We start from the raw sequence: 12,819 nt of genomic DNA, 5'->3' as shown, positions 1-12,819 counted from the left end.
AAAGTTCCGGCGGGAACTGTCACCTGAACTGATTAAAGAGAGCCTGCAAGTGGGACCAGTTATCTGTAGAGCTGTATAAAAAATATATTCTGTGTATCCTGCAAGTGGGGACAGTATGTGGGCCTCTAAGAAGAAGACAATTAATATATAAATTCTTATTTCAAGTTTAAATCATTATAAAGTCAGAATTTAAAACATTTTATTATTGCGGAGGCCCCCACCCGCTACTTCTTGATGCCACCCGGCTGGAAACATTTTCTGGGGAGAACACTGTGGTATTTATGGGTGTTTATTGATAGGTGACACTCAGAGTCAAAATAATCCCCAATCTCTTTAAATAAGGAACCAATTAAAAGTTATGTTGTAACTATGTATATTTCCTGATATCAATTATATCAATTCATTTATTATTAAAGAGTGCGTCACAAAGGAATCACTTGCTGCACATTGGCCGAGGCCAATGGAAGGTTTTTTTCTGAGTACCATTTATATCAGTCCCTGGAGCTTGCAATCCATTGCCCCTACCACATGTACACGCACACACATACACAGGAGGAGGAGTTCATTATTGACAGAAGCCAATTAACCTACCAGTATATTTTTGGAGTAGGGGAGGAAACTGGAGCAACCGGAGGAAACCCACACAAGAAAAGGGGAAACATACAAATTCCAAACATATAGGGCCTTTAGAACCTCAGAACCCAAGACCTCAGTGCTGTGAGGCAGCAATGCTGACCACTACACCAACTTTGACGTCCCAAACTAGCTTGATGAACCACATCACTAGGCTTTGATGTCATTTATTCCATGCAGTGAGACCTGTTACCTATTGCTATGACCACATACTCTGCAGTCACACAGTCTACAGTCACATGTGTTCCAACTGTCCCTAATTTCCAGGGACCATCATAGGATTTAACGATTTGTCCTTGGAAATGTCCCTATTATTCAGAGTCCAAAATATGAAAAATCAAATATTAAAATTCCTCATTTTCTGCATTTTAAAAGCAATTCTTACCATTTTTTTTATCCTGGGCTTTATAAATTAGTATTTGACTAATAAGTATTTAAAACCCAAAAATGATGTTATAATCAAATTCAGCAACCGTGATGTGCTGGGGATTGTAGCGATCCAACATCTGTAAGCTTTAAATAGGTTTACAAATTGCGCCTGAAATTAATTAATGTAAGTGTTGGTACCCTGTAATGTGTCACACGTTCTACTTCATTAACTCTATAGTCAGAATAAAATTTGTGTATGTCTTGGGACAAACAATAACTTATACACACAAAACTGTCATAGAGTCTTAGATTTTTACTTGGATGACGTGTGTAGTATAAAATAAGAGACAAGGTAAAAATAAGTGGTAAGTGTATCACATAAGCATTAATGTAGATTTAGACAAAATTTACAAGATTACATAAGTACAAAAACGTATTAAATAATAAATGTTATTGGTAACAAATTGAAGGGGTGTGCATCAGACTGATAAAAGGAGTTAGGCCGGGATGTACTAACGTTGCGGTGACCATTCCGCCAGTCACTGCAACCTTACTAATTACATATGTACTAACATATGCGATTAGTATCGCAAAGGACAACTCTTGCGATAAGAACTGCCCTTTGTGAAGCAGCCGAAGCTGGGTGACGGGGTCTCCGTGGGACCCCGCCTCCTCCGAGCCCCGGGGCTTCCTGCTGGTGACCTGTGCAGGACGCCCCGGGCTCCTCTTCCTCCTCCCTGCACCCGGAATATTAGGAGGAGGCGGAGAAACCAGGAGGCGCGCGGGCCGGTGACCATGGACAGCAGGTGAGGGGGGGCCAGCGCTGGGCGCCGGCGAATTGTCGGGAGCCGGGTGCGGTAAGAAGCCCATAGGCTTCTATAGGGTAACCCCAGGTTTTTCTGGAGTTATCCTCTGCACCGATAAAAGTGCGGCCGGGTCTTAGTACATATGGAAATACGGTAAAACCCCCGAAAACAGGGTTTTTACCGCATTTTTCCTTTAGTTCATTCAGGCCTAAATCAGTAATCCTAATTGAGAAAACTGCGTCCAGATGATAATTTGGTGATCAAAAAGTTGGAAAAACTTTGGCATGCATAAACTTCACACTGGTGGTGACATCGGGGTACCCCTGCGGGTATATTTGAGACTTGGGGTTATGGAATGTGGAAAAGAAGGGGAGACTCCAGACTGTGCTGCCCAAAAACAACTGGATGGACAGCCGGTCACCTCCCCCAAGGATCTGCCCGTCGTCCTGTTGAGACTGCAGCTGTAGTATGGGGAGGAGACAACCTCGCCTAGACTAACCCTCCAGGGGAATCCCAGCCAGGTGACCCCTCCTCTAACGGAGTCTTAACTCTGTTCACTAGATTCGCGTGTCCCGTTCTCGACAATACCCGCGTGGTCCTCTCACTGTGCGGCTGCGTCTCTGGGTCACCGGTCCTCTTCGTCCCACTCACTCTCCGTGTGACTAAGGTGTTCTTAGCTCGATGATCCTCGATGCCAGTTGATAGTTAACCCTTGCACAACTACAGCTACTTATTCAAATGTATTAATTGGTGCCTGTGCCCACTTTACCACCCAATTTAATGCCCAAAACCTTGTTGGGCAAGACCAATTGCAAGTGGGTCATATGTAAGTGACCCCCCTCTGTGATTCCAAGTGTCAAATTTGTTGCCCAAGGCTAGTTAACCCTTGCACAACTACAGCTACTTATTCAAATATAGAAAATCTGGTCCCTGTGCCCAATTTACCACCCTATTTCATGCCCAAAAGCTTTGTGGGCCAAGCAAAATACAATTGAAATTTGTGTAATAGATACCATGTTTTGTTTATTCAATGTAAGCTTATTAATTCTATATGATAATTTTTTTATAATATAACATGTTCTGAATAAGAAGCTGGAAAATGAATAAGAAGCTGGAGCTGGAATAAGAAGTGAATAAGAAGCTGGAGCTGGAATAAGAAGTGAATAAGAAGCTGGAGCTGGAATAAGAAGTGAATAAGAGGCTGGAGCTGGAATAAGAAGTGAATAAGAAGCTGGAGCTGGAATAAGAAGTGAATCAGAAGCTGGAGCTGGAATAAGAAGTGAATAAGAAGCTGGAGCTGGAATAAGAAGTGAATAAGAAGCTGGGTGAATAAGAAGTGAATAAGAAGCTGGAGCTAGAATAAGAAGTGAATAAGAAGCTGGAGCTAGAATAAGAAGTGAATAAGAAGCTGGAGCTGGAATAAGAAGTGAATAAGAAGCTGGAGCTGGAATAAGAAGTGAATAAGAAGCTGGAGCTAGAATAAGAAGTGAATAAGAAGCTGGAGCTGGAATAAGAAGTGAATAAGAAGCTGGAGCTGGAATAAGAAGTGACTAAGAAGCTGGAGCTAGAATAAGAAGTGAATAAGAAGCTGGAGCTGGAATAAGAAGTGAATAAGAAGCTGGAGCTGGAATAAGAAGTGAATAAGAAGCTGGAGCTAGAATAAGAAGTGAATAAGAAGCTGGAGCTAGAATAAGAAGTGAATAAGAAGCTGGAGCTGGAATAAGAAGTGAATAAGAAGCTGGAGCTGGAATAAGAAGTGAATAAGAAGCTGGAGCTGGAATAAGAAGTGAATAAGAAGCTGGCCTAATAAGATGCTAACTTCAGCCTCCTGAAACAATACTGGTTTGATGTGCTGCTGTTCCTCCAAGTCAGTATTGGGCATTGGTCCAGCAACAATCCAGGCTGGGAACTAAACATGTAGCCAACTATGTACTTAGTATATTTATAGCAAACATTGTAAATCCCACTGCCTGCAGAAAGGGCCACTGACAGTGCTAGAGAGGACATAGCAGCAATGTCTTGCTTAGGGGGGGTTAAGGCCAGGGTACTTGTAATCCCCCGACACTAACCTATAGGAGTGTATGGACATCGTTTCAGGTTATCCCCATGAGCAGGTTATTTTCTGAAATTAGCCACAACTCCAGTGACATACGGGGCGCAGACTTAGATTATAACATTTCAATTAAATTGACAGAAGCATTCTTGGGTGAGAGAAAGTAATTATGAGGAAGAGAAAGGAAACAATGGCAGAATACTTAATGGCGCATGGAAGAAATCAGGTAAAATCCTATTACAAGCATAATTTCAGATCAGACGAAGTCTCTTCATTCATGTCTGGGATCAAAGTGCCGGATCACTTATGTCACTGTAGGCTGGTAGGAAGATCGCCGCACACAGGCCAAGCCATACCGCCAAGCCCAATAATGGTTCTATTTCTGTAGGTCATACTCATACATCATGGACATTTTAGTGCCACATATATTACAACATCAGACAATTTACTGGCTATTGGCTGAATATCTGTGTGTGGCCAGCTTTAGTGAATACGGCTAGTTCTCTCTAGCTAAAACTAGTCATTGCCAGAAGTGCCCTATGCCTGAGTAAATTGATATAAATACACAACAGCAATAATAACAGTAATAATAAATAATAAGACTACTGGTACACTTTAATACTCACTAACTTGTAGGATGTAATGTGACTGATTGGTTACCGGAGCTGTACAGTTAAAACATGGAATGTACAGGACTATGCTCCAAAGAAAGAAATAGCAAAAGTCATTTCAGGTCAGGTCTTGTTGGAAGCACTTTAGCTGCGAGTCAGATCATGTACAGCAAGGACGCAAATAACACTATCAGGTTAGACACAGACTACGGTTAAAGTTTATACATAAATTACATGTTTGTCATAACAAATTATGAAATGCGAAACTTATGTAACCAGCTAGAACTACAATAAGAGAGTATATAGCACAGATGAGACGTGACTCCACAGGAAGGGTCTGTAGCTGCCTGGGAACGAGAAGAGAGTGTGACATAGGGAGAGATGTATCAAAGCTTGGAGAGATAAAAAGTGGAGGGAGATAAAATACCAACCAATCAGCTCCTGTCATTTTTCATATAGCCTGTAAATTTACAGTTAGAAGCTGACTGGATAACACTTTACTTCTCTCCACTTTATGTCCAAGTTTTGATAGATCTCCTAATCTTCTACAAATTGACAATCTAAATGCTAAAGGAAAAAATGGAGGCTTAGGGGTAAATTTACTAAAGTGAGAGTTTTTAGAAATGGAGTTGTTGCCCATAGCAAGTGCAACCAATCTGATTCCAGCTATTATCGTCTAGAACAGTGTTGGCTAACCTTGACACTCCAGCTGTTATGGAACTACATAACCCAGCATGCACTGCTACAGTTTTGCTATTAGGGCATGCTAAAACTGTGGCAGGGCATGCTGGGATATATAGTTCCACAACAGCTGGAGTGTCAAGGTTAGCCAGCACTGTTCTAGAAGGTGCTATTTAAATGTTAAGTAGAGTATGATTGGTTGCTATGGGCAACATCTCCACTTCTAAAAACTCTCACATTAGTAAATTTACCCCTTACAGTCATGTAGATGCCCAAAGAAAATATTGCCACTTAGCAGCAAATGATGACCCGCTATGGTGGCAAATATAAAGCCCCAGGATGACGCGTTTGGGAACTTTAAGATTTCCTTCAGCATAATCATATTCATTGACATTAAATAACTACTAATTAATTCTCTGAATTAAAATAGACATATCAAAGCTCAATATAAAAACAATAGACATTCTTAAACCAAAGGCAAAGTGATATATAAGAAAAATATATGTTTGCAGTTGCTGAGCGGACCTTGCATGGCAACAGTCTATTTGGCCTCTACATAACCTGAACCTACCGTTGATTTTTTGAAAGCAACTTACACACTAAACACTGATTGCATCCGAGGCCGTGCTATTTGCTATATTACCTGCACTGATCCAGGTATGCTGTTCACTTTATCTATATGAAGGGATCCCATGGAAGGGATTTCAGTCACAGTATGGACTTTGGGCCTGATTCAGAGCCGGACGCAATTAGCGCTCGCTCGTCCAGAAAATAGGGGTGGCTATTCAAATCAACCGTTCGCTCTTTGCGGTCTGTTCACGCCTCTAGGTCTGAGCGAGCGAGCGAACAAAACTTGGTCGTTTTTTGAAAAAATACGCCCCCTGGCCGCTCGCATCCTACGTCATGTCCGCTATTTATTAGATTAATTGAGTACATCGACCAGCGTATGAACTGCTCGCTATTCTTGTGGTTGGTTTTTGCTACCACAATCTTGCAAGCAGTTCTGGCTATAAAACAACCCAGTGACGTGGTCAATGACGCTGCTGTATTAATTATGCACACCCATAAAACGCCCGTTTGACCTTTAAGCACGCCTGCGTTCTGATCTCCACTCCCCGTTTTCAAGCACCTTCCCCTGTTACCACCCACATACGCCTCTTTCTGTCACTCAAATTATCAGGCATTCGCTATTTTGCGAGCACATGAATTTCGACACTGACTGGTTCGCGCATGCGTATAACGATCCGTACGCATGCGCAGTTGGGCAAACATCGCTCGGAGCGAACGAGAGGCCGCTTACGAGCGGCTCTGAATCAGGCCCTTTGTGCAGTCACTATATTAAATGTAATCCATGTCTGGACCTCAATTCTATACATCTGGATTTTTTGCCTCTTCAAACGGTTATTTTATCTTATCATCATGATCTTATCTTTGGTTGATGCATTTGGTAATCAGTAGTTGAGTTATTTATTGTCAGGGAGCTCCTTGCTATGCACTAGTTTTTTTTTTTTTTTTAACAATAACGATCTCATGAATACTGGTTCAGCCACAAAATGGCTGCCGCCTGAGCACTACTGTAGCAGCCCGTCTGCTGGGGAAGTAGCGGCCATCTGCTGGTAGATTAGCAGCCCATCAGCTGGAGGTGTAAAATGGTATGTAGTGACATTGGGCCTGATTGTAGGCAATGCCCGTTAGTGCTGCGATCCCATGTGCAGCAGACTTGCAAAAATATGGTAATCAATCAACCGCCATCTTGTGCACAGAGACGCCTACCTCTATCACATCAGCCGCTTACGTAGAAAAGCATAAACATCAGGATCGCACATTGAAGCAAGCCTAAGCTGTTTCAGAATGAGTGTCTCAGCTAAGGCGCTGGGGCCTCTTCAGCTGCGTACGAAATTGCAGTGGCTCATTAGGGCATGCCCAGAAAAAGGAAAAAGGTCAGACACACCTGCGTTTTTCTATCCAGCCCCTGTAACCTCCCCCAAATGCTGATTACCTGTCATTCACTTTACATTCGCTCTGCGACCACCAATGCTGACCAATCCCTGCAGAGTGCGGCTTTGGCACATTCACAGTAGCAAAAAAATAGTTTCACTGCGTTCGACATCGACATTGGTTGCATCTCTCAATCAGAAATGCACACAATGTAGGACAGGAATATAGACAGACAGAGAAAGATTGGTATATTTTTCCCCAGTAATGCAAATGATAGAACTGAACACACGGCATTGTGGTTAGCACCACTGCCGCACAGCACTGAGGTCTTGGGGTCAATACCCACCAAGGCCATATCTGCATAGAGTAGGGATGTTCTCCTCGTGTTTGCATGGGCTTCCGATGGGGTCTCATGATTCCTCACACAATCCAGAAACATACTGGTAGGTTAATTGGTTTCTGACATAAATGAACTCTAATTTGCATGTATTTAAGCTCCACTGTGTCAAGAACTGCTGTGGATTACAGCCTGGAATTCGTATGCAGACAGGTTTTCTGATGTCTAAGTGGCATATTTATTAATATTCACAATGTTCCCATCACATTTAACATTTCATATTTTGGCAATATGGAATGTTTTTAAATAGCTATTTATGAATCCAGGGCTTCTCTTGGAGCCCCAGTGAGATCCCGGCTCCAATGTGGCAAGTTCAGGCTATATGTGTGGGTGTGACCAATGGCTGCACATGCGCAGTGAGACTTGTCCCGCAGGGGATACTGCATAGCTTCAGAAGCTCCTTCATTGAAGGATAGAGCAACGCCTTGTCAACATTGATAACAGAACCCATCCTCAAGAGAATACTATTAGAATGTAGAAGCCGGTGATGCCACACTAGGATACTCTTATAGGATCACGCTAAGTGATGTAGATCTAGTAAAGCTACAGTACATATCTAGCTCTTTCTATAACAACCTCAAATGTACTTAAATTATTAGTATATTTTATTTATAAGGCACCACAAAGGTTCTGTAGCCCCGTACAAGGGGATAATACTGACAACTGGATACAAAAGTAAAAACTAATACAGACAATATATACAGTAAATCAGGCTTGCCGACTTTCTGGCTGCTCCTTCCGGGAGGGAGCAGCCAGATCGGCATGACAGGGGGGCGTGGCCAGCACGAGGAGGTGGGACCGGGCAGACTACCAGTATTTGTGAGCGGGACGGGGGCAGGGCCACGTGATCGCGTCACTCTGGCCCTGCCCCCGCTACACATTGCCAATATTACAGGCATTGTGAGGCAGGGAGTGGGGCCAAAATGACGCGATTCAGCGTGAATCGCGTCACCGCCCCCCCCCCCCACTGCGGGGGTTTCAAGGGTAATTGCGGGGGGGATAGGTGGGGTGGGCGGCACCCGGGAGGATTGCCTGCCTTCCCGGGAAGTCGGGAGTGGCACCAGATTTTCGGGAAGCTCCCGACCAAATCAGGAGGGTAGGCAAGTATGCAGTAAATGCATATAGATATTTACAGTTAGCATACTTATGTAGAGAAGACAAAGGGGAGAGGGCCCTGCTCATAAGAGCTTACAATCTATAGGGTTTATGGACGGACACATTAGGGAGAAGAAAGTACAGTAGAGGAGAGCAGACTGTAGAGTTAGGAGGTGGGGTGATTAGCTAGAATGAAACAAAATGTTTTTTTAAGAGCATACTTGAAATACTGGGAGGCTGGATGAAAGTCTAATGGAGCGACGGAGGGCATGGCAGAGTAAAGGAGAGGCCCGGGAGAAATGCTGCATGGAAAAGTAGTGATCATGGAGGTGTGGAGGGACGGGTGGTAGAGAGCAGAGGGCGGGAGGTAGTGTGTGAGGAGATAAGGCTGGAGATCTAGGAAGGAGCGGTGAGGTTTATAGGTGAGAGGAGTTTGAATATAATGCTGAATGATAAAGGGAGCCAGTGTAGTGATTGGCAGAGAGGGGTAGAGTGACTAGGGAGGCTGGTAGCAGAGTTGAGGATAGACTGAGATGGGCACAGCGGGAGGTAGGAAGGCCAGAGAGGAGCAAATTACAGTAATCAAAGAGGAAAATGATGAGGGTGTGAGAGTTCTACTAGCTCCCAGGGGGAGGCTTGTACTAAACTGAAAAATCTGCCTCTAAAATGCCATTTTCGTAAGTTTTTACTGCATTTCCCAATGGTCCCAAATGTACTAAGCCAGTGGTTCCCAAACTGTGCGCCATGGCACCCTGGGGTGCCGCGGCGCAGTCACCAGCGTGCCACGGCCGGAGGGAAGCTACTATCAGTTTTTTTTCAGTGCATCGCCGGAGAGGGTTTGCTGATTGGAGCCGGAGGCGGGCGCTTTAGATGTGATCACACGGGAGTGTGCTGGGCTTGGCTGCCTGTGTTGACGCTGGCATGAGGAGCTCAAGGAACGGCCGTGGCGCTGGAGGGAGATCTTTAGTAACGGTAAGTAAAGGGGGCTGCTTTGTAAACTATGGGAGGGGGGGAGCGGATAGCTATGAGTGGCAAGTATGCTATAGTAAGTATACTATAGGGAGGGGGCCCGCATAAGGAACTATAGAGGAGGGGTGGCTGCAAATGAAGACTGGAGACACATGGATGGGCTGCAAAGGAGACACATAAAATAGGTTTGTGAAAGGACGGAATGTGGGGGAGGGAGGAAAAGGGCAGAGTAACGGGTACACACTTACATATATTTTTAACAATTTGCCCAATTCAGACCGATCGGAACAACAAATCGTCAAAATTGCTAAAGGGGGGTATCCACTAGACGATAAAGTTGAACGATTGAACGATAATGATAAAATCGTTCGAACATCGTTCGAACATCGTTTGAACATCGTTTGCAAATCGTGCAGTAATTGTTTCTAACGATGTACGATGCGCGCTCCCGCTGGTCGTTTGATCGTCTCCTCCATCGACTGAACATGCAGGTCAATTTCACTTGATTGCTTACAAATCGTTTACACATCGTTTACACATCGTTCATGCTGAACGATCAAACGATGAACCACTGTCTGCCCACTATAGTTGAAAGCTCTCAATCACAGATTAAAACAACATAGTTTATTGTTAGATCTTTTGCAAATCGTTTGCAAATCTTTTGCAAATCCTTTGCAAATCCTTTGCAAATTGTTCAGAGTGGAAGATCATATTTCAAGGGAAACTTCAAGGGAAAATCGTTAAAAGGTTGGACAGGGATAAAATCGTCTAGTGGATGCCCCCCATAAGTGTGTACGCTGTATGTCGGGCAATGCGCGTTCCCGTGGGGTCGTCAGCCACATCGTCAGGTCGGCCTACATGCAGACCAACCTGACGATGCGGCTGAAGACCCCATGCAGTGGGATGTGGCAGGGGCCGACAAGAAACGGATCGTCTAATGTATACCTGGCAACCAATATGCCGGCCCGTCGGCGGGGGCTCGTCCCTCGCATTTCTGGGTACACAGTGTGTACCCAGTTTTAGACATGGGACTTGGGAAACAGAGGAAATGTACAGTCTGTTTTTATATATGTCTTATTATTTTGTATGATTTGTTTCATTTATGATTTATTTTCTGCGTGATTTGTCATGGCACCTGTCCAATGTTGCAGGGTGAAGGAATTGTGCTGCAGTTAGGCCCCGTCTCGTTAGATGAATTCTCTGGTCAGAAGCTGTTGTCAGTCCAGGGGTGCACAGATGACAATGATGACGACACCTATTATATTCATTCTAAGCAGCAACAACGAGTTTGAAAATGATCCTGAACTAAGATATTCGGAAGCATTTCACTATTCCTAATATTCCCTACCTGTACACTGTGTATGCTTGACACTCTGTGCTGCTGAAAAGTACCTCTAGCGTCTAACGGATCACATGGATGAAGAAGCAGATACCACCCGGATCATTTACTTGAGTAATACTGACAGTTATAGCCAACTTAATTATGCAGGCTCCGCAAATCAATAAAATCCATAATCAATAAATGACATTATTAGGTAGATCTCATTGTACTGATCTCCAGTGGTACATGTACAAGTGATATCTCCTCAACCATGAAGTTTGTTGATTAAAAACACAGGGCATTTGGGTTAATTACCTCCTGAATGTAATTCCCTGGAAGGAGCCACAGATGGTGCATTCAGTGGAAATTTCCAGCCCATACATACAGTGGGATGTGCACATTGCACAACAGACACAGCAATCTATAAAGATTGGATGCTACAGTAATAACAATGTCTGCAGCTCTGTCCTATAAGGCGGTTTAGTCAAAAGATCGACAGCGACAATGTCGACAGTTGTGATGTCGACTTTGGGGGTTACATATGCATACCATGTAACACAATTAAAGAACATAATGGAATAATACTAGGGGATGACATAAAAGGAAGGACTGCAGTTAAAGGCATGCCAGTCAGATGATTGCACTAAAGGCTTTGGGATTTCAAGTTAAACGCATCATCATTACATAACATCTCATGCAGTGAAGTTTCCCCCTCCCCCACCCCATATAGCAACTTGCAGTAAATGTCATGCATCTTACCAGCAACTGTATGCACCCTTCCTGCATTACTCCATGCACTGCTCCCTGAGTGAGTGAGAGGAGGGAGCCTCCTCTGCCTCATCACTAGGATGCTAAGGCTTTTCAGCAGTCTGGCCATGTTGTAGAATTGCAGGAAATCCTGCGGTAGTGGATGAGTGGAGTCAGTGTGTAGTAATCATAAAATACTGAGCTGAGGGTGCTACAGTAACCAGCTCATGGCATGCATTGCACAGTACACTGTCACTCCCACCTGTGATGTCATCCACAGACCCTGCCAGTGTCTAGTAAGTGGGTTAAAGGACACGTAGAGGATTCCTGTACAATCCATAGTCTACGATGCCTATGTATGAAGAAGTGTTTACTTTAGCCCTAAGGAGGAGGTAATACATGTGTGTGCAGTAACTGTAATGCAGAGCAGCGGGGAGATCTAGCATAATACATTATTAGCTGCTTTTATATCATATACCATATACAGCGGTAAACAAAAAGGTGGGCAATTTTTGCCTCTTTGACTGCTGTGGAACTATAAGTGGCAGCATAACTTTGCCAGACAGAGATGCCTGGTTAAATTTACAGTTTCAGTCCTTGAGAAACAAAAGGATACAGGGGCTTATTTATTAACTATTTCTGTGGGAAATCTTCAGAAAACATCAGTTTTAAAATTATTCTCGCAAAAATAAAGTATTACCACAATATAAAGCTGGCCACACACATAGCGATATCTTACCCGATCTGGCCGATCCCAACGCATTAGAACGACAGATCGTGTAAAATATGGCCACATTCTGAGTAAATCGTGAGTCCCCACTCACGATCACGATGTGATGCGCATCCCCGCTGGTCACACATCGCATCTTCAGATCTGACTATCTAGGACACAATGCACTGTGAAAGTCTGACTGCAGGAGAGATCGTATGAAGATTGGACACCAAACTGATTCAGACCCGGTCGCAAGTGCTGAGTGCTCGCAACCGGGTCGATGGTGGCCCAGAGTGCATGCGCACGACGGAGCCGGCTCCGTCGTGCGCATGCGCGAGACCCGGATAGCGGCGGGCACTACGTCGCTCCGGGTCTCGCAAAAAAGGGGGCGAGCTGTCGAGTGCGTGACAGCTCGTCCCCTTTGGTAGGCGGGCTGGGGGCGTGGCTGCTCAGACGGAGGTGTTCCCATGGGAGCGGCCCCACTGAC

At 44.3% G+C, this 12,819-nt stretch overlaps 1 protein-coding gene across 1 annotated transcript in view; it reads right to left on the bottom strand.

The window, feature by feature from the left end:
• Positions 1–11,884, bottom strand: part of LOC148480561 (methionine-R-sulfoxide reductase B2, mitochondrial-like) — a 38,196-nt gene extending 26,312 nt beyond the window's left edge. Inside the window, exon 1 of the mRNA XM_088454218.1 lies at positions 11,633–11,884. Coding sequence (XP_088310344.1) covers positions 11,633–11,750 — 118 coding nt within the window. The 5' untranslated portion in view covers positions 11,751–11,884. The remainder of the gene's footprint in view (positions 1–11,632) is intronic.
• Between the last annotated feature and the right edge of the window lie 935 nt (positions 11,885–12,819).

The sequence above is a fragment of the Taudactylus pleione genome, unplaced genomic scaffold (genome assembly GCF_031769625.1).
Source record: "Taudactylus pleione unplaced genomic scaffold, aTauple2 ptg000610l, whole genome shotgun sequence".
NCBI lineage: Eukaryota > Metazoa > Chordata > Amphibia > Anura > Myobatrachidae > Taudactylus > Taudactylus pleione.
The sequence above is the reverse complement of the archived record's forward strand: the minus strand, read 5'-3'. Positions and strand labels throughout refer to the sequence as shown.